This window comes from Podospora pseudoanserina, chromosome 5, assembly GCF_035222485.1.
Source record: "Podospora pseudoanserina strain CBS 124.78 chromosome 5, whole genome shotgun sequence".
NCBI lineage: Eukaryota > Fungi > Ascomycota > Sordariomycetes > Sordariales > Podosporaceae > Podospora > Podospora pseudoanserina.
Window position 1 is genome coordinate 3,082,784 of NC_085924.1, and position 20,558 is coordinate 3,103,341.

The window sequence follows — 20,558 nt, forward strand, 5'->3', positions numbered from 1 at the left end:
CGACTTAATAAATAGTAAGATACTACTATAGGGGCCTATTTACTCCTTTAGCGGTAAAAAGTTTAAATTCCTGCGCGTATAGCTAAATAAGATACTAGCCGAAAGTAAAATTAGGCCTTTTAAGTCCCTTTATAGCGCTTTACTCTTTATAGTAAATAAAGACGCTTCTATCGAAAAGAAAGGAACGTATAAAAACGACCTTCGACCAGTAGTAGATTAGAGAATACTTAATAGTATTACTATCCCTAATAGATATCCTTTACTACTTATTAATAAGCTATAAGACCGTTTTGCCGGAGCTAAGTACTTTACTAAAATCGATTTTAAAAGTGGATTTAACTTCGTATAAATTAAGGAAGAAGATAAGTGGAAAATAGTTTTCCGTTACCGCTACGGTCTTTTCGAGTTTATAATTATATATTTTAGGTTAATTAATACCCTAGCTACTTTCTAAGCTATAGTCTATAGAGTCCTTAGTAACCTAATCGACATAGGGGTATTAACGTACGTTAATAATATCCTTATATATACCGAGACTATAGAAGAGTATAATCGGTTTACGAAAGAAATATTACGGTAGTTAAAAGAAAATAACCTTACTATCTTAATAAAAAAGTATATATAGGCTATAAGGTAGGTTAAATACTTTAGGTATATTATCTTTAAGTATAGGATCTCTATATTTAAAGAGAAGGTAAATTATATTTTAAATTAAAAGAGACCTACTATACTTAAAGCTATTTAATCTTTTATCGGCTTCGCTAACTTTTATCGACGCTTTATTAAGGGGTTCTTTACTATTACCTAAGCCCTTACGGTATTCTTAAAGCTCGATATATATTAATAGAAGTAAATATAAACTATAAAAATAGCATTTAATAAGTTTAAGGAGGCCTTTACTATTATTTCTATCCTCGCTTACTTCGACTTAGTAAAGCTGGCGGTCCTAAAAATAGATATATCTGACTTTACCTTAAGTAAAGTAATATCCTAGAAAGGGGACGATAGTAAGCTTTATCCAGTTACTTTCCACTTTAGAAAGCTTATTAAATTAAAGATAAACTATAAAATATATAATAAAAAGCTATTAACTATAGTCGATTACTTTATAAAATAGCGGAGATACCTTAAAGGAGTAAAGTATTATATCGAAGTATACTCCGATTATTAGAACCTAATATACTTTACTATAATAAAGGTCTTAAATAGACGCTAGGTAAGGTAGGCGTAAAAGCTCGCTGCCTATAACTTTATTATTATATATCGGCCTAAATAACTTAACGGTAAAGCCGACGTACTTTTAAAATTCGATTAGTATCGGCCTAAGAAAGGAGGAAATAAGGATTAACCGATTACTTCGGTCCTAAAAAATTACTACTTTTTACTATTAAACGAAAGACCTTCTTTCCTAATTTCTTCCGTAAGGCTCGCTAGTATACTAGTTGCCCCGGCGTAAAATAACGACTTCCTCGCCCGGATTAAGATAGTTACTAATAGAAATACCGATTATATTAAGGATTTAGTAATACCGTTTAAAAATAAGTACGAGGACTACGGTCTACTATACTATAATAACCTATTAAGGATCTTTAGCGACCTAATACTATAAAAAGAGATCCTCGAATCTAAGTACGACTCCGTCGTCGTAAGTTACCTAGGTATAGATAGGACTATCGACCTTATTCGACGTAACTTTTAGTAGCTAAGTATAGATTAGGAAGTTCGTAAGTACGTACGAGGATATAGAAAATATTAATAGAATAAGTATTTATACTATAATACCTTCGGGTTACTTTAATTAATAGAGATTCCGTAGAAGCCGTGGAGAGCGATTTTTATAGATTTTATTATAGATCTTTTACTATCCTCCGGGTATAATTCGATCTAGGTTATCGTAGATATATTTATTAAGATAGTATATTTTATCCCTTTACGTATAGAAGCGAAGAAAACTAATAACCTAATCTGGATTTTCGCGCGCGAATATTAGCGACTCTACGGCGTACCGGTAAATATTATTTCTAACCGCGATTTACGCTTTACTGCGTACCTTTAGAAAGACTTTTTGAAGTTCGTTAGTATTAATAGCCGTATAAGTATAGCCTTTTATCCTTAAATAAACGGATAAATAGAAATCGTAAACTAAAAATTAAAGATATATCTCCGCGCTTTTATTAATTATAAGATAGTTAACTAGAATAAATTACTTCCTATAATAGAATTCGCGTATAATAACGCCCGTAAAGTACTAATAAATATATTACCTTTCTTCGCTAATTACGGTTATTACCTTACCTCTAATAACCCCTCGTCGAATACTATCGTTTATAATCCTTCGAGCCGGCTATACGTATACTAGATAACCTAAGTTTATAAGGAAGCGTAGAATTCTTTAGAAGATACCCGTAAGCGTATAAAGCGGTGGGTAGACTTAAAGAGAAAAGAAGTATTTTTATTTAAATAGGATTAGCTTATAATGCTTAACGCTAGGTATATTAAGACCCGTCGACCTTTTAAAAAGCTAGATAAGAAGATATTAGGCCCGTTTAAAAAATCCAGATCCGAGGCGAATCTATAATACTTTCCACGCCTTCGACCTATCGCTATCCGACCAAAAAGGTGACTCGACTACGATAGGTAAAGAAGTGCTAACCAACTACCTGCAACCATGCCCAACAATACCGCCGATACCACCGTAAGGAGGGGTAACTGCACGTTGAGAACCTCTCATTCAAAGTAAGGCAGACAAACAGAGGCATGGCGGTTATCAAAGGAAGGCCACTGGCCAGGAGGATATCGAAGGGACTTGGCGATGGCCTGAGGCCAACAAGGGCACGGGCCACGCGAGGAAGGATAAAATACGCGTTTGGAAACACCAAGACTGTATCTCTTCTTCTTCTTTTCGGTATCACAGACTTCGAGGCCATTGAAATGTGGCTCAACCCGAGTCCGAACTTGAGAGATACTGAAAGGTTTTGCTTCGTCAGAGTATCCAGAAGCATGAGACTGCTGTGCCGGTGGGCTGGGGCTTTGGTTCCGATGGAATGAGGTCAACTGAGCAACCTGGTGACGCAGAATATTGAGCTCATGTTCCAACTGGCGAAACCGTGCGATGGGGTCATCGTTTTGGCTGACGTTGGTGGGAGCTGGTATATGACGCAGTTGGCTTCTCAGGCCTCTCTGTGGGCGAGTGATTCGACATTGTAGGCCCTGAGCTCGACAACGATCACAGCAGCCAGGAACTGTAATTCGACACTTGAGCTTGCGGCCTCGGCACTCCTCACTATAAGACCCATTAGCTGCCACGTCCTTCGGTGTGCTATTATTGTAAAACAACAGACCACGCAATACTTGAGTACTTTTCTCTCTTGAATCGTGTAGCAGGACGAGGGGTTATGGTGGTGGCAGTGGTGGTTGTAGGTGTCCCGGCCATGTTTGCAACGTTCTTTAGTTCCAGGTTGATTCGTTCGTAGATATGGAAATAAATCGGGACTTGGAGAGAAAGCACAAGTTGTTTTGAGTAAGTAGATATTTGTCGTCGAGTGTGTGGGGTAGTGTCAGAATAGTCAATGAGGCCCACTGTTAAGGAATTAATATCTTGGCAGTGGGACCTGAGCTACTGGGTTCGGCCTTTTCCAGCCACCCGGGCAACACACCATCTTACAACATAACAATTGACACCTTATTTGGACCCCATATACAATTTGACAGGTACCAATCCCCACTTTGCGGCAATGATCTTCCAGCTGGCGCCGTTTCGGGGGTGTGAGGAGTCCGAGTACCTACCTTGGCAACCGCAATCCTGTGGCGTTCAAGCTGTGGGCCAAAGTCATGAATCATACCTCGAAAGATAACAGGACTGAATAAAAGATAGTGAAGAGGCCATCTGCTTTTTAAAAGGTGTACATTGATCGTTATCACGCATCCAGGAATTCCGTTCTTTTACCAGAGTTTGGACAAATTCAAGAACTCATCAACTAAGCTAAAAGTAGAGATAAAACACAAACATCCGCATCCTACCACAACCCCAAACCACCTACTTCTCCTCAAGCCCCAGTCTTGCCAACTTCGCCGTCGAGTTCCAAATACCCTGCTTCCCTGGACTCAAAATTCCGTTGGGATCAATAGTATCCTTCAACATGGTGGTAAATCTCCCAAATGCACCGTTATTAAACGTCTGGTGAGCTGCCGTAGCATCCATGAAGCTGACGTGGGTGCGGTACTCCAAATAGCCCAGCTTCTTGGAGTCCTCCATGAGAGCGTACTGGACATCGTGCAGTCGGGCCTTGGCTGAGGGATGGAACATGATCAAGTTAATGCTTATGATGTATCTGTCGAAGACGTGGAAATCGGCAAGGAAATTAAGATCGTGATCCTCGGTGATCTTCTTGGCCCTGACGTACCACTCGTACAGCTCGCGGCCCGAGGGTGGTAGGACAGGGGAGTAGCAGTTGTGCCAGAGACCGTCCTCTTTTGACGAGAAGGCCAAAGCATGGTCGATGGAAGGAACTCCGCTCTGAGGGAGGAAATCTTGTGTGACATCCTCGCTTCTGAGATACTCACCAGGCACAGCATTAAAAGTCTCATGTGTAACCTTTGCGCCCTTGACCTGCTTGAAGCGCCGCTTGACAGCCTCCAAAAGGCCCGCCTGGGCTTCTGGGGGACCATAGAGAGCGAAACCTGCACACCAGGCTGGCAATCCCAGGATGGTGGAAACCTTGCTGATAAGATCCTGAGGGATGTGACGTGCAAAGTTGCCGTGCTCGCCCAAGATTTTGGCAATCTCGGGGTCGCGACGCGCTGCACCGATGATCAGAGTCATCCTGCCATACAGCTGTGGAGGGTTGGCCACAATGCGCCGGCGCATCAGGTCAGTCATGGTGCCAACCAGCGGCGCCAAATCTTGTTCCTCGGGGACTTCGACGAGGATTCTAGTGTAGGCTTCAGGGGCAGGGGAGAATTGAATCCCCATCTTCGTGACAATGCCTACCGTTTCCTCCGTCAGCCATCACGTCAGAGGTGGCCTCGCCAAGGGAAACGTACCATAATTTGACTGGAAGAACAGACCATCCAACCCGGGTCCAAAGCCCCCTGAATACAGCGGCCACACCTTGCTGTCCTCCACAACACCCATACCAGTTCGCAGCAAATCACCATCAGGGAGGACGACCTCCATGCCGCACTGGTGCTTGTAATGGGCAGCATCCTGCGTGTAACCAATACCTCGCTCCAAGGTATTTCCAACCACGGAACCCCATCCAATGGCCGGGACAGAGATCCAGAGGTTGAGCTTGCGCTTCTTGATCTCTTCGTATAATTGTATGAATGTCACGCCAGGCTCCACGATGGCGTAGGCATATTCTTCGTTAATCTCGATGATCTTGTTCATTCGGTGCAAATCGAGGATAACGTTGCGGTCTACGACTGGGGCAGAGCCGCCATATCTAGACGGTAATGCGTTAGAACGAGTGGGAAAGCAGGCCCAGTTGAACGACTTACCCAAGATTCTTTCCCCTCGACACTGTCCACATGGGTACCTCGAACCTGTTCGCCGCCCGGACAAGCTCACGCACTTGGTCAACCGTGTCGGGACGAACTGCTGGCCCAGGGCGGTGCGGCCGAGACAAGGGGAATGGATCACCGTAGGCGACACTCCCATCCAGGCCCTCTGGGGCACCAGAGGTTGGCTCTCTCGACACATTGTCGCAGCCCACGATAGCCTCGGCGGCGGTAAGAAATTTCTCCAGTTGCATGGTGACGTTGTTATGGATGCAAAGTTGAAGAGATCAAGTTGAAAAAGCCACCAGCTTCTGTGTTGGGTGAAGGATTCAACAGGTACATATTGAATCCAAAAGCATGGAGTTCTAGGTTCTCGGAACCTCGGACAGGTCCATGTTCTCCATCTTTGGTCATGCGTCCCCTTCCATCACGACGCTGGCATCCATGGAAATCATCATGGGATGTGGAACGTGGCCGCTCCGAAAGACAATCTCCATGAGGTCGCCATCGAGAAGCCTGTGACGTCGGAAACTTGATAACAAATTGCTGGTGTTTTGATTCGCGGGATTGGGAATAAAGGCTCAGAGGCTGGGGTAAGGTGTGGAGAATCGAAGCTGTTTGGAACCTAGCTTGTAGATCGCGGGGGAGGGCCGTCTCACAAACTAATCGGAATCACGGAATTTCGGAATACAGTGGGGCTTGATTTCCGAGCTGTTTGGAAATGCGCCTGGGTCAAATGATGATCCCCACAGCCACAGCGAGTTGATATCAACCCAAGTTATTCAAACAGAGAGGCTCGTGTCGATGCATATATTGATGACCAAAGACCTCAAGGCACCTAAGGTATGCTTCATTCATCATTCATCATCGTTTTTCTTTCTTGCTGACTGTTGCTATTATGCTCCCCCCACCACCTAACCCCAACGGCCCAAATGGGTTCTTTGGGCTGCATTCATCATGGTCCAGCGTCAGGTCTCCCTTTGAGCACGGCATCGTGGGACGCTTCGAGGGTGAGGTGACCGATCTAGTGGTGTTCGGCGAGATCCCCAAGGAGCTCAACGGAACCTTCTGTAAGTTGCCCAGTGTTTGCTGTCTCTTTCTGTCAAAGAAACACACGCTGACGAGAGTACTCATACAGACCGCATTATGGTTGATCCATTTTACCCCCTCCAAGAAGGCAATGCACCTATAGAAGGTGACGGGAACGTATGTGCCCTGCGCATCAAAGATGGCCGGGTCGATCTAAAGATCCGCTACGTCGACACTGAACGCCTCGTAAGTCCAGTTGCATACCTACTCTCTGTTCGCTCCGTGGTCAGTTGGCTGACGTGTAGCATTCACACAGAGGCTGGAGCGTCAAGCCAACAAGCGCTTATTCGGATTGTATCGCAATCCTTTCACACATCATCCCTGTGTCCGCGCAGCTGTGGACAGCACCGCCAACACCAACCTCGTCTACTGGGCTGGAAAGCTTCTCGCCCTCAAAGAATCCGCGCAGCCCTATCAAGTCCACCCCGACACGCTCGAAACAATCACCTACGACCCCTTCAACTCCCCAGGCTTGACATTCTCTGCCCATCCCAAGGTTGACCCGTATACAAGAGAGCTAGTTGTGTTCGGTTACGAAGCGAAGGGCCTCGGCACAGACGACGTCGTCATCTACGCCCTCGACGAGCAAGGAGCAATTCACGATGAGCAGTGGATCAAGAGCCCGTGGCCCGCATTCATCCACGACTGTGCTCTCACCGCCAACTTCATCATCCTGGTTCTGTGGCCCTACAAAACTGACGTAGACCACATGAAGAAGGGTGGTCAGCACTGGATCTACAGCAAGGACCTCCCAGCAACATTCGTCGTTGTCCCTCGACACCCCAACGACCTTCCTGCTGGATGGAAGACGGGAGAGACCAGAGTCTACCACTCGGATCATGCCGTCCTTCTTCACACAGCCGGGTCGTGGGAGGAAACAGCCGAGAACGGTGACGTGAGGCTCTATTTTGAGAGCTCGCGGATCCGCTATAACCTTTTTCCTGTCTTTGGCCCGCCAACTGACAAGCCATTTGGAGACTTCCAGGCTGATTACGTCAGGTGGGAGATCGACCTCACCAAACCAACCAACACTCGCGTTGTTGACCCTGCTGTGATCTTGAATATGCCTGGAGAAATGGCCAGGGTTGATGAGCGCTTCTTGACAAAGCCATACGACAAGCTTTTCTGTCCTGTTATCCCCCCAGGGAAGCAGAAACCTATCCCGCCAATTCTGCCTATCGGTCTGCATGCATACGTTATGCTTGACAAGCCCAGTGGGAAGGTTGATATGTTTGATCCTGGCCAGGGGTGCACAGTGGAGGAGCCAATCTTTGTGCCCAAGACAAAGGATGCACCGGAGGGTGATGGTTGGGTGCTGGGGATGATTCAGAGGATGGATGTCAACAGGAGTGATTTGGTGGTGTTGGATACAAGGGACTTTGGGAACCCGGTGGCGGTGGTTCAGTTGCCCTTCAGGATAAAGGGGCAGATTCATGGCAACTGGGTTGATGCGTTGCCGGCTGAGAAGAGCATGACAAGAATTCTGGAACCGGTTGAGAAGATTATGGGGAAGGGAGCTTTGTAGAATCAGTAAACGGTAAATATCGAGCTACGTAGGTACCGTCCAGTATCATGTGTTTGACTTGTATCGGCCAGGTGTCGATCACTGCCTCGGAACAGAGCTCAGCCCTCCAGGTTCTCTTGGTGTGAACACGGCGTTGAACGTCCCAGCCTTCAAGATCAAGTTGTCCTTCGACTCCGAGTAGATCCTCTTTCCGTCCTCACCCGGCGCAGAGTTCCAGGTGTAGCTGTAGACGGTGTAGGCCAATACAAGTCGAACAACGGCCATGCCCATTCTCTTTCCAACACAATTGTTTGGCCCAACCAACCACGGAATGAACGCCTCACGGTCCTTTACAAACTTTGCTTGATCCAACCATCTCTCCGGTTTGAACTCTTCAGGCGCCAGGTAAAACTCTTCGCTTCGATGAAGCGCGTATCCCGGCACTCGAACAGCTACACCGCCTGGAATGTGAATGCCGTCCACGGTGATCCCCTCAGGTGGTGTAAGTCTCGGTCCGTTATTGGCCACGGGGTTGTCTAGCCTCATCGTCTGCAGCGCTTGTGTTAGTGCAAAGGTAACAGAGGGACCAGCCGGTCACCAGCAAGCCAGACGGGACTGTGTGGACACACCTCATTAATAAGTGCATCCAGAAGCGGGATCTTGGAGAGGTCTCGGTCTGTGAATTCCTCTGGGATAGTCTCGCCGTAGACCTTCTTGATGTGGGAATGAAGGAGATCCTGATAGACTCGATGGCGGGCGAGGTGGTAGAAGAGATATGAAAGCACCACGCCGATGGTGTCACTGAGCAGAGGTTAGTTGACTGGAAAGAACGATATGAGGCTGAGAGAAACTTACGTAGCCCCAATCAAGACCAAAGCCGAGTCTGAATAAAAGATATTCTTGTTGAAAAAGGCAATCGGCTTCTCTGATCTCATGTCATCCAAAAAGTGCTGCAGGATGTCCCCTTTGTTGCTGTCTTCTTCCTGTTGTCACGCACTTTTGTCAGTAACGCCAGTCGAAGATCAATCACTGCCAAGACAAACTCACCGCAGCCCTCCGATCAGCCATCTCCATTGTCAACCGATCAAACTCCGCCGACTCCTTTCCCAAGTTCAGATCCTTAGCAATGCTCAACGGCCAGCAAAGCTCCCCCGTTCGTCCAAACTGCCCAAACAAGCTCTCCAGCAAATGCAGCATCCTGTTCTCCTCCCCAGCTTCAATACTCCTAAACTCATAGCTGAACCCAACCTTGCCCATGTGATCAAACGGGATCAGCAGCGAGAACAACGAAGTATTGATCGGTTGACCGTTCAAGCTCGCAATCTTGTTCAACCATCGATGACAGACTTCTCGTGTTTTGGGCTCGTGGATCGCGAGGGCTATTTCATGTCAGTCCCACATCCTGCCACCGACACCAAGAGACTTACCCTTGGTGGTAAACGCCCTCTCCCAAATCTTCCTTCTCGGCCCATGCTCCTCCCTGGTAAGCACAGAGTTGAGATTATGCGCCCCCTTGAAGTGAATCACATCGTATATGCCCGCGTTCAACTTGCGGCATCCGCTGTCTCTGGCATGAATCTTTTGTATCCCCTCTACACTCAACATAAACACCTCGTTGGGTGCGATGCGCACAAAGTTGCCATATTTTTTGAAGAGTTTTGTTTGCTCGAGGTGCATTTGACCATTGCGCGCGGTGTATGGACCGTATAGCTTTGTTATTTTTGCGAGAAACGGGCCTGGTATGTGTCGGAGGGGGTGGAAGAAGAGCCGGTAGGTGATTATGCTCGTGAATAGGGTGGTCAGGTACGAGAGGGCAATGGCTGTGGAGGTGATAAGACCGGGGAAAACGCCGAGCTGAGTGATTGAGTAGGCTGTTAGGCATAGGAAGGTGGTGAAGTGGACGAGAAAAATGCGCAGTGCCGAGGTATCGTGAAAGCCGCGGATAAAGTAGAGGGTGTGGGAGAGAAAGCCAGTGGCAGAAGCCAGCAGGCAAGGGATGATAAGGTCGAGCTTGTCAGGTGTTGGGAAGAGGGGTCGTTGAACGAGGTGATCCATGATCACGGCTGTTTGTGGAGAGGACAACAGGTGTGAAGACTCAGGTAGAACATGGCAGTGAGGCATGTGTGTGTGACCGCGGACTCATATGTGTTTTCGAAAGCCATCACGCTGGAACGGAGCGGCGTTTGGCACGCTCGGCTTTACTGTGTCATCCCCGATGATCGATCTTGCAGATTGGAAATACAGGTTCCACCTGCATGTTGCTGAGGTGAGCGTTGCGTCTGGCGAGCTTGGTTCTATTGTCAGCAAGTGCGTGATTGGCCATGTTCTGTTGATGGATGTCATCTCGAAGGTGAGGTGGCATCGAACTGTGGGGGGTGGACAGCAAGGCCCTGTTATCCTGGCAGATCAACACATCAACTCTGGCAGTTTCATGCAAGTTCGGATAGATGAAGAAGCCACACCTCTTCAACAATCAGCATGTGATAACCCCAAAGATAGTTTGGTTCAAAGGTGCTGCATCTGGTTCACTGGGCTCGGATCTGTCAAAGCTAACCTCAGGTCTGACCGGCGAAAGACTGTGGACTCGTCCTCGAGATCAACTAGAAATTTTGGTTGGAATCACAGTAGCAGGCATAATATCTTGGATAGACCTATTTGCAGAACAGATCTCCGTACAAGCCTGTCAGCAAAGAACCATGTGAATGGTGGTTCAAAGGACCTTACTCCCCACTGTGCCAAGTCTCTTGCTAACAACATGGCCAAGTCATACGGCTTGTAAAATTGGACAGAGCTCTGCTGGTAAGTGTGCCGGTGACTTGGTGCGTTCCAAATTTTATGCATAGATATTAAGTGCTGATGCTGCAGTGGGTCATCCGTATGAGCATTTCTCAGCCATCACAGATTCCTCAATTCGTTGAGGCTCTATATTTCAACCTGCTTGTACGACTGTGACACCGCCTGCCACCAAGTGAGAGGTCAGTCCACTCCATGTTTCTCCTTTCATGTTGCAAAAAGGAAAGGTGATGTCAACTCTCGACCATGAGACAGGATAGAGGCAAATACGTGGCCTCGGTGCTGAGCGTGGGAACTCATTGGCGTTTGGGAGTAAGACACACACAATATGTAGGTAATCTGTGCCTGATGTGGTACCCCTTCTACCCGTCAAGTTGATCCCCAGGACTCATCGGTTCAAACCTTTGCAAATCCCACAATACCTAACACGTGCTTCCGCCCAAGAGAAAAAAATGAGCAGGTAGCTAGTGTGTTGGGTTTCATTGCTGGGGATGGGAGGGAGTTGCCTCGCTCTTGACCCCACCTTCCCGACCTTGATGCCAGCGGCTTAACTGCCGGTTAAGAACGGGGAAGCATGGACTGCAGTCTGGGCGTGCAGCTAGATGCCAATATCACGATATGTATGTAACACAACGACTGGAATGCATGCACCTTTCCCTCATTCCATTTCACACCGGCTTCGCCAATGAATGATTAGCGCTATATCGACTAGCAATCTTCACCTATTATATGCCGTTGTAGACGCCGTTGTAGACGCCGTAAGCTCTGTTGTACGAGCGTCGCGAGCTCCAGAAGTGGGGGCCTGCATGAAACTATATGCTTCATACTTCTGTGAGATATCACCTACCGTGTAGCATGTAAATCATGTCGATGAGCATACCTATGCGGCTTGGCCATCTCCGGACCTTTCTGCTTTGATCCTAGTAGCAGTTCTCACCCCGCAGTATGAATATAAGGGTACAAGAAGCTGACATTCACGCCTGGATTTTACTCGCAGACGGAGCAACTCCATCCAAAGTCTCACACCACCGCCGACTGCAAACGCAATGGACTTCCTTATCGACGCAGAGCTGAGCAACAGCACCATCCTCGGACTAGCGGCAGCATCCTTTGTGATCTGGTATGTTGTGACGGCTTTCACAGCTTGGTATCGTCTCCGCCACCTTCCAGGGCCCACGCTGGCCAAGTTCTCCTTCTTGTGGCAAGCCCATACTATCGTAACACAACAGGTGTCCTCGCGCTATATCAACTTCCGAGAATACGGTCCTCTCGTGGTCGTAGCGCCCGGCACGGTTGTCACTAATGATCCGGATGTTCTCCGCAAGATTTCGGCGGCCAGATCGACATATAAGCGTTCTGTCTGGTACGCCGGCGCCAAGTTCACACACAACACTGACAGCATGGGAACCCAAGTGGACACTGCTGCTCACGACATACTCAAGGCAAAGACAGCAGGGCCCTACGCTGGCCGTGAAACTGAAGGTGGCCTGGAGAGGGCTGTTGATGCTCAGCTTGTCCGCCTGGTCGACCTCATCCGCCGGAAATATCTCTCCACTCCCGACGAGCTTCGCTCCATTGACTTTGCCAAGCTGTCAAGATGCTTCACCATGGATGTCATCTCGGGTTTGGTATTCGGAAAGCCGTGGGGTCATCTTGATGAGGTGAGAAATGATTTTGAGCGGGGCTTGAAGTTTCCAAGTTCTGTCACCCCTCAGAGACCTGACTTACCTAACCATGATTTCACCAGGGCGAGGACGTTCTAGGGTGGATAGGGACAATGGACAAGCTTCTGCCTATGATGTCAGTGGGGCTTGAACTCCCTGCCCTTCGGGACATTATGATACCAAAGTACGGACTTTTGCGCTGGTTCGGACCAAAGACCAGTGACAAATCTGGGTTGGGGGTCGTTATGAAGTAGGTCATCTCGTCTCATGTCCAAGCATCACCCCCACCGGGATGAATCTATCGGGTCTAACATTGCCGCTACCGAAATAGACATGTCAATGAAACCATTCGAGAGCGGTTTCAAAACAAGGAAAAGCCCACCAAAGACATGATGGTGAGTAGCAGCTACCGACTGTCATGGATGTATCTAATGATGTATCTCTGCAGGGCGGGTTCATTCGCAACGGCATGACCAGAAGCGAATGCGAAGGAGAGGCCATCCTTGCTGTCCTCGCAGGTAATGATACAACGGCAGTAGGTCCAACTCCCATGCGCTTGAAAGTGTATTGCGCTGACGAGATCTAGAGCACGATTCGGTCGTCCATGCTCTATCTCATGGCCACGCCGCATGCCTATGCCCGGTTCAAAAAGGAGATCAAAGAGGCCGTCAAACAGGGCAAGGTCTCGAGTCCGATCACCAACGAGGAGGCCCAGAAGTTGCCTTACACGCAGGCCGTCATGTATGAAACCTTCCGCATTGGTAACGCCGCCACATTCGGCCATTACAAAGTAGTTCCAAGGGGAGGCGATACGCTTGCTGGCTACTACTTGCCTGGTGGGACAAATATTGGCCACAACACTTTGGGGTTGACGCACAACAAGAAAATCTTTGGAGAGGATGCTGATATATTTCGGCCGGAGCGCTTCCTCGACTGCCAGGCGGATCAGAAGACAGGAATGATGCGAGCATTGGAGATAATTTGGGGTGGTGGCCGATGGACATGTGCGGGTAAAAATGTGGCCTTGATTGAGTTGAACAAGACCGCTTTTGAGGTAAGACTTTCCGAGGCAATCAAGACGTACATGTTTGAGAGATTGCTGACAAAGGTCGATAGTTGATGAGACACTTTGACTTTCAGGTTGTGAATGTCCACAACCCAGTCAAAGAAAGGGCCTACATTTCAAAACTACATGACGACATGTTTGTTAGGATTTCCGAGGCGGATTGGAGCTGTATTTGAACGTGATTGCAGGGATTTTCAGGGAGGCAACCTTTGAGTAACAAAGTGAAATGAGATGCTTTTTTGAGTCGAAGTACATGTCCCAGTGAAGTGGAAGGTTGTATGATGTCGCTGGAGCCTATGATGATGTCGCCGAGCCTATGAGTGCAGGGCGAGCCTGGATCGTCCAACTGCCTGGACCCGCCAAGTCGGCGTCGACAACAAAGCTCTTGCGGTGCCTGTCCCAGCCATCAGCCATCTGTCACTCAGCCCACAACACACTCTCCATTGCGACAACAACCCAACTTTCGGGTATCCGAGCATCGAAACTACCACCAGATTTCAGGCATGTATTACTTGTCTTTTATTTGTTCAAATATAAGAATCCCAGCTAACTCACCTACTCAAAGAACCTGCACCCAGCAAAATTCTTAATGTTCCGCCAGATCCGCAACCGCCTTTTGCGCCGCCCAGCTATCGAGCCGGAGCCACCTTTGCTTGATGATGAAGAACCTGGTACGTCTACATGATCCGTTCAGACTTTTTGTTTAAACATGAGCTAACCGGTTAATGTCAGCATGGGCGTTTATCAGAAACATGATTCGTCAACGCGTTATAATCATTGCCATGCGTCTGGGCTGCGACATGAACAATGGTCCCAACCTCGTTGCTGCTATGCAGATCGCGGACATATTCTTTGACATTGTTCGCCTCAGGGCAAACCAGCTGGGATATGAAAGACCTCTTTGGGTACCTATTTAGATGGAGGAGTGATTATGAATATCAGGGAAGTGAGGGGGAAGACTTCGGTGATAGTTAAGGTCAACCAGAACAATGAGGCCACGTATCGTGAGATTTGACAGGAAATATATGCTAGCCTTTCCCGTCCTTAGTCAGGGCCTTCTTTTGACCTTCTACTTCATTCACCCCTGACGTCTGTGGGCTGTCCCCTTTCTGTCCCCCCTTTGTTAACCGCAGCTTCCATGATTATAACTGTTTCGAGATGTTCCAAAGTGTGAAGCGGCCATTCCATGCATCAAGATCATCGACTAGAGCAACCCCACATAAATTAATTCTCAATGCATAGCTACCCCTCCTCATTTTCACGGAGCTAAGTGCGTCGGATTCTGGATGCCCTACTGTCGTTGCTTCTGACCCAGATTAGATCGATCATGCTACATGCGTGTTGGATCCCAAAGACGACACTATACCTCAGTATCGAATCTTGGTCTTGGGCTTCACCTAAGGAACCAGTCTTGAACTGTCTCTTCTCCCTTATCATAAAATAATTGAGACACTACCTAGTAAAGTAGGTTAACATGCCTTGGAAGGTAGTCCATAGGCCTTTAAAGATAGTTTATAGGCCTTCAAAGATAGTTAACAGGCCTTCAAAAGCAGTTAAGAGGCCTTCGGAAATATTTAAAAGGCCTATTGTTTACCTTTCAAAGTAGAGTTTATGATATAATATGGGTTAACTTACTTTTATGTATCCACTATTTTGTGGTGAGGGAGCTCTTCTATAAAACTGCACATTGTTTCAGCTGACTTTTGTGTTTCTTATTTACATGGTGCCGAGAGCTGATTCGGTAGGCCAGCGAGTAAAAGCTGAACAATGGATGCATCAAGAAACCAATCACTAACTGCAGTCTGGATACGTACAATCATTGGCTGTCTAACCAATTATCAACTCCAAATGTTTCTTTTATCCTTAAGGCACACCTGGCTATCAATTCCTGTTATGTGGATGGTAACCAGCCATCAACCATTATCAATATCTGCTCCGTCATAGGGTAGGTATCAGAAAGAACACTGTGCAAGAATCCCAAAGCAATTTCCGGGACAGTTCTTGCTCACAATCAGGTTGTTGCTCAAGCACAAATACTACCAAAAACCACAACATCGCTCATTGAGCGGCAGTCTCTGTTGGGCTATGGAAGTCCTCAAATTCCAGGCACTCGTCTTCGACAAGCTCAACTAAGAAGACCTCTACAGCGGCATCGGCGTAGGCCCCACCCCCCTCCTCCTCAAACTCCTCAAACTCCCCCTCTCCAACCCCTCCCAAGTCGCCGTCCTCTCCTGGCGCTGGAATGGCGACCTCGCCACCCGCGGCTCCAAAAACATCGCCCGAGTCATCCGATCAGCCAAAAGACTAAACATCCAATACCTCTTCCTCGACATCATCTCCATCGACCAAACCCTCTCCAGAGAAGCCCTCGTCCAACAAGTAGTCTCCTTCTCCTCCCTCTACAAAACCACCCCAGTGATTGCTGTCTACCTAGGCCGGGGCGCTTTTATACACGCTAATACGTACCGCCCTTGGATCTTGCATGAGATACAACTGTGCAGGTATAATCCTACTAGGATTATTCCTTGACATGGCTGTTGGGGGCCGGGTGCCATGGGAGCAGGACGAGCTTGAGGCTCGGTTTGGGGGTCTATGGTTGAAGGGGTTTTTGAAGTCAATTATTGGAGTGCGGTGCAAGAAGATTGGGATGACGTGCGTGGAAGATTGGGATGACGTGCGTGGAAGATTGGGATGACGTGCGTGGCAGATTTTAGGTATATCATACCGCGGTACTCACCACCCTTGATCAGGGCGTATGAGAAGTTCAGTCAGAATGATTATCTGCTTACAGTTGCACTTCTTTGCGATCTGGAGGTATCCTTACGGGATGAGCTGTTTTGGAATGCTGGAGCCGTGGGTTATGACCGTTATAGGTTTGAGGAGGTTATCGAGGAAAGTATGGATCCTGAGTGGGACCGCGAATGCACATACTACGGGATTTTCCTGGATGGAATTCAGGTTGGGGGTTGTAAGAGGGTTGTGAAACAGGCCAAGGTTTCGAGTCAGAACCCTCTTTGGTAGTACGTGTATGTGCTCCTTATTGAGCTAAACGTGGGCCGTGTTATTTTTGAGGCGCTTGGGTTCGGGGGTTTGGAGTGGGAAGAAACTCGGACGAAACTAAGGGTTGTTCTTGGAGGGATGGAGGGGATGTTGTGTATAGATAGAGGAGAGAAAGAGAGAGAACACGAGCTTTGTTTGTACTTCTTTGTATTGTGTATCATTGTTTGTTTCCTCTACCTAGCTCGACAGCTACTCGGAACTTGTGGGCGAGACCGACAGCCGCATCTGTGACCCTGGCATAGATACCGCCGTCCTCCTCCATTCTCCAAATGAGTACCAGGGAAACATGCCCGAGGAAACCAGCCTCAAATCCCCAATCAGATATATAAACGAAGGGATTTGTGCTTGTGTAATGTGCTCCGACGTATGTCTGTCAAAATGTATGACAGTACAAACGATGGTGCAATGTGTTAGGTACGTCGTAACCCTCCAAACAACTGTGGTATCAAATATTCAACCTCAAACCCCCCCTCCCCCTTCCTCCGTCATTTAATTCCTCCTCGCGGTCCGCTAATTTACCCCCTCACCCTCCCTCTTAACAACCTCATCATCAACAACAGCCTCCTCCACCATACTCTCCCGATTTAAATACCTCGTCTCCCTGTAACTCGAAGACACAGAAGAGGTAGTCGTGCTGACGCTGTCTGAGCGCCGAGAGAGGTGGTGTCTTGACAATGGCAGGGTGGATTCACTCCGGCCCCTAACAGAAGAGATGCGGATGGGGATGGTGACATAGCCGGCTGTGCTGCCGGGTGTTGTTGTTGGGACGGCGGCGGCGGAGCTGACGTCGATTTCTAGGGTGCGGTTGCTGCTGCGGCGGTGACTGAGGGCGCGTTGAACCATCTTGACTGAGGTGTGTGACAAATTGGGTGTGGTGGGTTGGTAGGTGTGCTTTTATGAGACGTAGGAGGGAGTATAAAGTAGTGTTCAAGATGGCTCAGGTCCAAGTCGAAGAAGAGTCTTTAGTTATCACTGTTGCTGATTCTGGAAATGTGAGAAAAGTGCGGGCCACCCGCGGGTAGAAGTAGGATTGCGGCGAGCAGCAATGACAAGGTGTTTCTCCACGTTCAGGAATGTGTGGAACCTCGGACTCTTGTTTGCCAGTGGCCACCTCTTCAAGGTCGACCTCCACTGCAGGATCGCCAGCCGACGACATGGTTTGATCTTCGACAGTGACCTCTACCTTCGACCCGCTCTTATTCTTGCGGAGTAATGTGGGCGGAATGGAACTCTGAGGAATGCTCCCGCTGCGCCGTGCCGTGGGTGTGCCGTTTCGCTTTGCGCAGCTACCAGGTAGCTGGGTCTCGAGTGCCGAGGCCGGGCCAGGGTGAAACAGTTCTGACGGGGTTCGAGAGGGCCGGAATGCTGCTGCATGATCTCGCTTGTTTGTGCACTTGAGAGTCGAATACCGTAAAGACCGAATATTATGCCCCGAAAACGAGGAGGCAGTTTGTCTACGATACGGCGATGATCAAGTGAAAGGCATGAATCGAGATGGTTCTGGCGAAGCAGACTCATTACTTCGACTTGGGACGAACGTGTTGTTATAGATGCTCCAGTGAGGCACTGTCAAGAACGTGGTCCTGGTGGTGGCGGCCATGGCTTTGACCCATTTTGCCAGCATCAACCCAGCTACTTAGTCATTCCCAGTCTTTTACTATGCCACCATGGTGAATCATGAAGTCTTCGGCACGTGCGTTGTTGCGATCGAGAAGAGTTCTAGACCTCTCCACATGAGCCCCTGATTTTTGGTGACGGCTCTTGAGTTGTCAAGTTGGACATTTGTTGTTAAGAACTCCGAAACAAAGCAACCCAATATCAACAGTCGCCATCAGAAGGCTCAGCCCCCACGCTCACCCCCACGATCCACAATCGCGACAGTGGTTGTCAAGATGACAAATTGTGCGACAAACCAAGTTCGTTCACCCCAGGCCAGGCTGGCCCCCTATCAGCCTTACACCTCCACGATCTACTGCCGTGAGAAACACTTGATCTCCTTCATGCAGAAACTCCAGATCGACATTGCAGAGAAGACACGTGCCGGTTTGTGTTATCGACCAAAACAAGAATAGAGGTGGCAAAATGTTGTAATGCTTGCTGAGAAACAAAAGTCAAGATCGACTGTGATGTGATATGCCTGTCATAATAATACAGCGTGTTATACAGTTGCTATTCCCATCCAAATGCGCCACAAGTCTCCGTGTAGAATGCCCGTCCATTATGCCCCCATCCATTATGCTCCCATCCAGATACGAATCCCGCGTCCAGTTTTATACACGCCCCAATGAATATGATGTCGAAACTAAATGGCACTGGCCAAGTACTTTCGCTGATCTTGCATCGAATTTCCCCAATGCTTCAGCCTCGCCTGCATCCCATATTCCCACTCGGGCAACGAGACCAACTCCTTGAGAAAAGGACCCTGCTTCCCCGTCTCGCTTGCTCTGACCCACGACGAGATGGCATTCAGCACCTTGAGTGAGTCGGCGTCAAATACCATGCCGGCCATACGCATCTCCTCAAACATGTTGAGCACACCTTCGGCATTGCCGTACCTATACCACAAAATCCTCACCAGCTCGTTGTAAAAGGGCGTGCTGGCTCCCAAAACGTAGCTTGCCGGCCCAAGCTCCTTGACGCGCGGTAAAATGTTCAAGGCCAGCGGTGATGGGTGGGAAAATCTTTGGTGGAACAGACGGAGGGCGGCTAGAAGATAGCGGGGGTACAGTGGACCGTAGATGTGCAGGGGAAATAGGTCATTGCCTGGTGCGTTTTCCTCGGCGTTGGCCGCAGGAGGAGCCGTATCAGCTTTTTTGCCATTGCGTCCCTTCGTCTTCAACACGGATGGCTCCAGCTTGTCCAACCCAAACCTGGCCACCATTGGAAAGACCTCCTTTTCTAAAATATCCCACAGCTCAAAGTCTGTTCTTGTGGCCTGCATCATCCCTTCGACTCGCGCGCGCTCGGCACGGCGGAGGGCTTCGTGCTGAACGGACTTGCCGAGTGGGTTGAGCACCATGTCGGGGTCAGCTCCAACGCGGGAGGCGGCACTTTCTGAATACCCATCGGGGCTCTTGAGCTCCTCGGCTTCGGTGATGTTGAGGGCTCGGCGGGCAGCATCACGGAGGCTCGGTGGAAAGCGCAAGAGAGCTTTGTTCCAGTCATTGGTGTTGGCTGCTTGTGTCATGGGGTGACTCTTGCCGTAGGGATGTTGGAGCTGTCTAGTATTTCTCGCTTCGACGTCGGCGGCATCTTGCATGATGATGTCGATTGTCTCACTAGCTGACGGCTGGGCTGGTAAATCCAAGGCCGCATCGCTCTTGGGCCAGCGCTGCTGCGTAGGCTTGAGGAGCGAGGGGTCTTGATGGCTCGAAGGTGACTGCTTGGCGGCAATTTCTTCAAAGATAGCCTTGAAGGCATCACGCTCGGTGGGTGTGATGGTCGATCGATCTCCAGCCTCTGTGAGAAGATGGTTCAATTCTCTGGGAGGGGGTCGCTCGTAGTCTTCTGGAAGCTCGAAGGGGATGGATTCTCTTTTCGGGCCACCGGAAGCAGGGCCTCGCCTGTAAGATCCTGTTCTGCTTGGACGGGAGGATCTCCTTGGGGGCATATATGAAGACGGTCTGAGGGGCAGGTTTGTCGCCGCTGTGGTGTGCACAAAGGCTCGCAATGCTGGATTTGGAGCGGCATGCCGAGATATCCTCTGCAGGGTCCGGGTCTGGTAGAGGAATGGGAGAAGTGTTGTTGACATTTTGGAGACTGGTTGCGCACTATGAGTCCAGTCTTTGTTCGATGGGCAGGGCACAATAATCTTTTGCGCACAGCACCGGCGGCAGCGCTATCCAAAATTTCCAAAAGAATTGCCTGCCGGGGTCGACAAATT

General features: G+C 48.7%; 7 protein-coding genes across 7 annotated transcripts; 3 read left to right on the plus strand and 4 right to left on the minus strand.

The window, feature by feature from the left end:
* Positions 1–3,890: 3,890 nt before the first annotated feature.
* On the minus strand, positions 3,891–6,103 carry QC764_506660 (uncharacterized protein). The gene is made up of 3 exons (XM_062947920.1): positions 5,500–6,103; positions 5,044–5,444; positions 3,891–4,986 (listed from the first exon to the last, which is right to left on the minus strand). The coding sequence occupies exons 1-3, from the start codon at positions 5,751–5,753 to the stop codon at positions 4,037–4,039; spliced, it is 1,605 nt and encodes a 534-aa protein (XP_062799368.1). The 5' UTR covers positions 5,754–6,103; the 3' UTR covers positions 3,891–4,036.
* A 134-nt stretch (positions 6,104–6,237) lies between these two features.
* On the plus strand, positions 6,238–8,113 carry QC764_506650 (uncharacterized protein; the record flags this gene model as incomplete). The annotated part of the gene is made up of 3 exons (XM_062947919.1): positions 6,238–6,569; positions 6,638–6,774; positions 6,845–8,113. The coding sequence occupies exons 1-3, from the start codon at positions 6,398–6,400 to the stop codon at positions 8,111–8,113; spliced, it is 1,578 nt and encodes a 525-aa protein (XP_062799369.1). The 5' UTR covers positions 6,238–6,397.
* QC764_506640 (uncharacterized protein) lies at positions 6,257–10,504 on the minus strand. The gene is made up of 6 exons (XM_062947918.1): positions 9,520–10,504; positions 9,140–9,471; positions 8,948–9,075; positions 8,722–8,893; positions 6,400–8,641; positions 6,257–6,342 (listed from the first exon to the last, which is right to left on the minus strand). Exons 1-5 carry the CDS (start codon positions 10,211–10,213, stop codon positions 8,192–8,194), a joined length of 1,776 nt encoding a protein of 591 aa, XP_062799370.1. The 5' UTR covers positions 10,214–10,504; the 3' UTR covers positions 6,257–6,342; positions 6,400–8,191.
* Positions 10,505–11,688: 1,184 nt separating this feature from the next.
* QC764_506620 (uncharacterized protein) lies at positions 11,689–13,791 on the plus strand (the record flags this gene model as incomplete). The annotated part of the gene is made up of 6 exons (XM_062947917.1): positions 11,689–12,546; positions 12,633–12,799; positions 12,881–12,944; positions 12,998–13,084; positions 13,136–13,603; positions 13,666–13,791. The coding sequence occupies exons 1-6, from the start codon at positions 11,932–11,934 to the stop codon at positions 13,789–13,791; spliced, it is 1,527 nt and encodes a 508-aa protein (XP_062799371.1). The 5' UTR covers positions 11,689–11,931.
* Positions 13,792–14,204: 413 nt separating this feature from the next.
* On the plus strand, positions 14,205–14,532 carry QC764_0082890 (uncharacterized protein; the record flags this gene model as incomplete). Its single annotated transcript, XM_062940824.1, has 2 exons — positions 14,205–14,286; positions 14,348–14,532. 2 exons carry the CDS (start codon positions 14,205–14,207, stop codon positions 14,530–14,532), a joined length of 267 nt encoding a protein of 88 aa, XP_062799372.1.
* Positions 14,533–17,185: 2,653 nt separating this feature from the next.
* QC764_0082900 (uncharacterized protein) lies at positions 17,186–17,518 on the minus strand (the record flags this gene model as incomplete). The annotated part of the gene is made up of 1 exon (XM_062940825.1): positions 17,186–17,518. The coding sequence occupies one exon, from the start codon at positions 17,516–17,518 to the stop codon at positions 17,186–17,188; it is 333 nt and encodes a 110-aa protein (XP_062799373.1).
* Positions 17,519–18,977: 1,459 nt separating this feature from the next.
* Positions 18,978–20,426, minus strand: QC764_506600 (uncharacterized protein; the record flags this gene model as incomplete). Its single annotated transcript, XM_062947916.1, has 1 exon — positions 18,978–20,426. The coding sequence occupies one exon, from the start codon at positions 20,424–20,426 to the stop codon at positions 18,978–18,980; it is 1,449 nt and encodes a 482-aa protein (XP_062799374.1).
* Between the last annotated feature and the right edge of the window lie 132 nt (positions 20,427–20,558).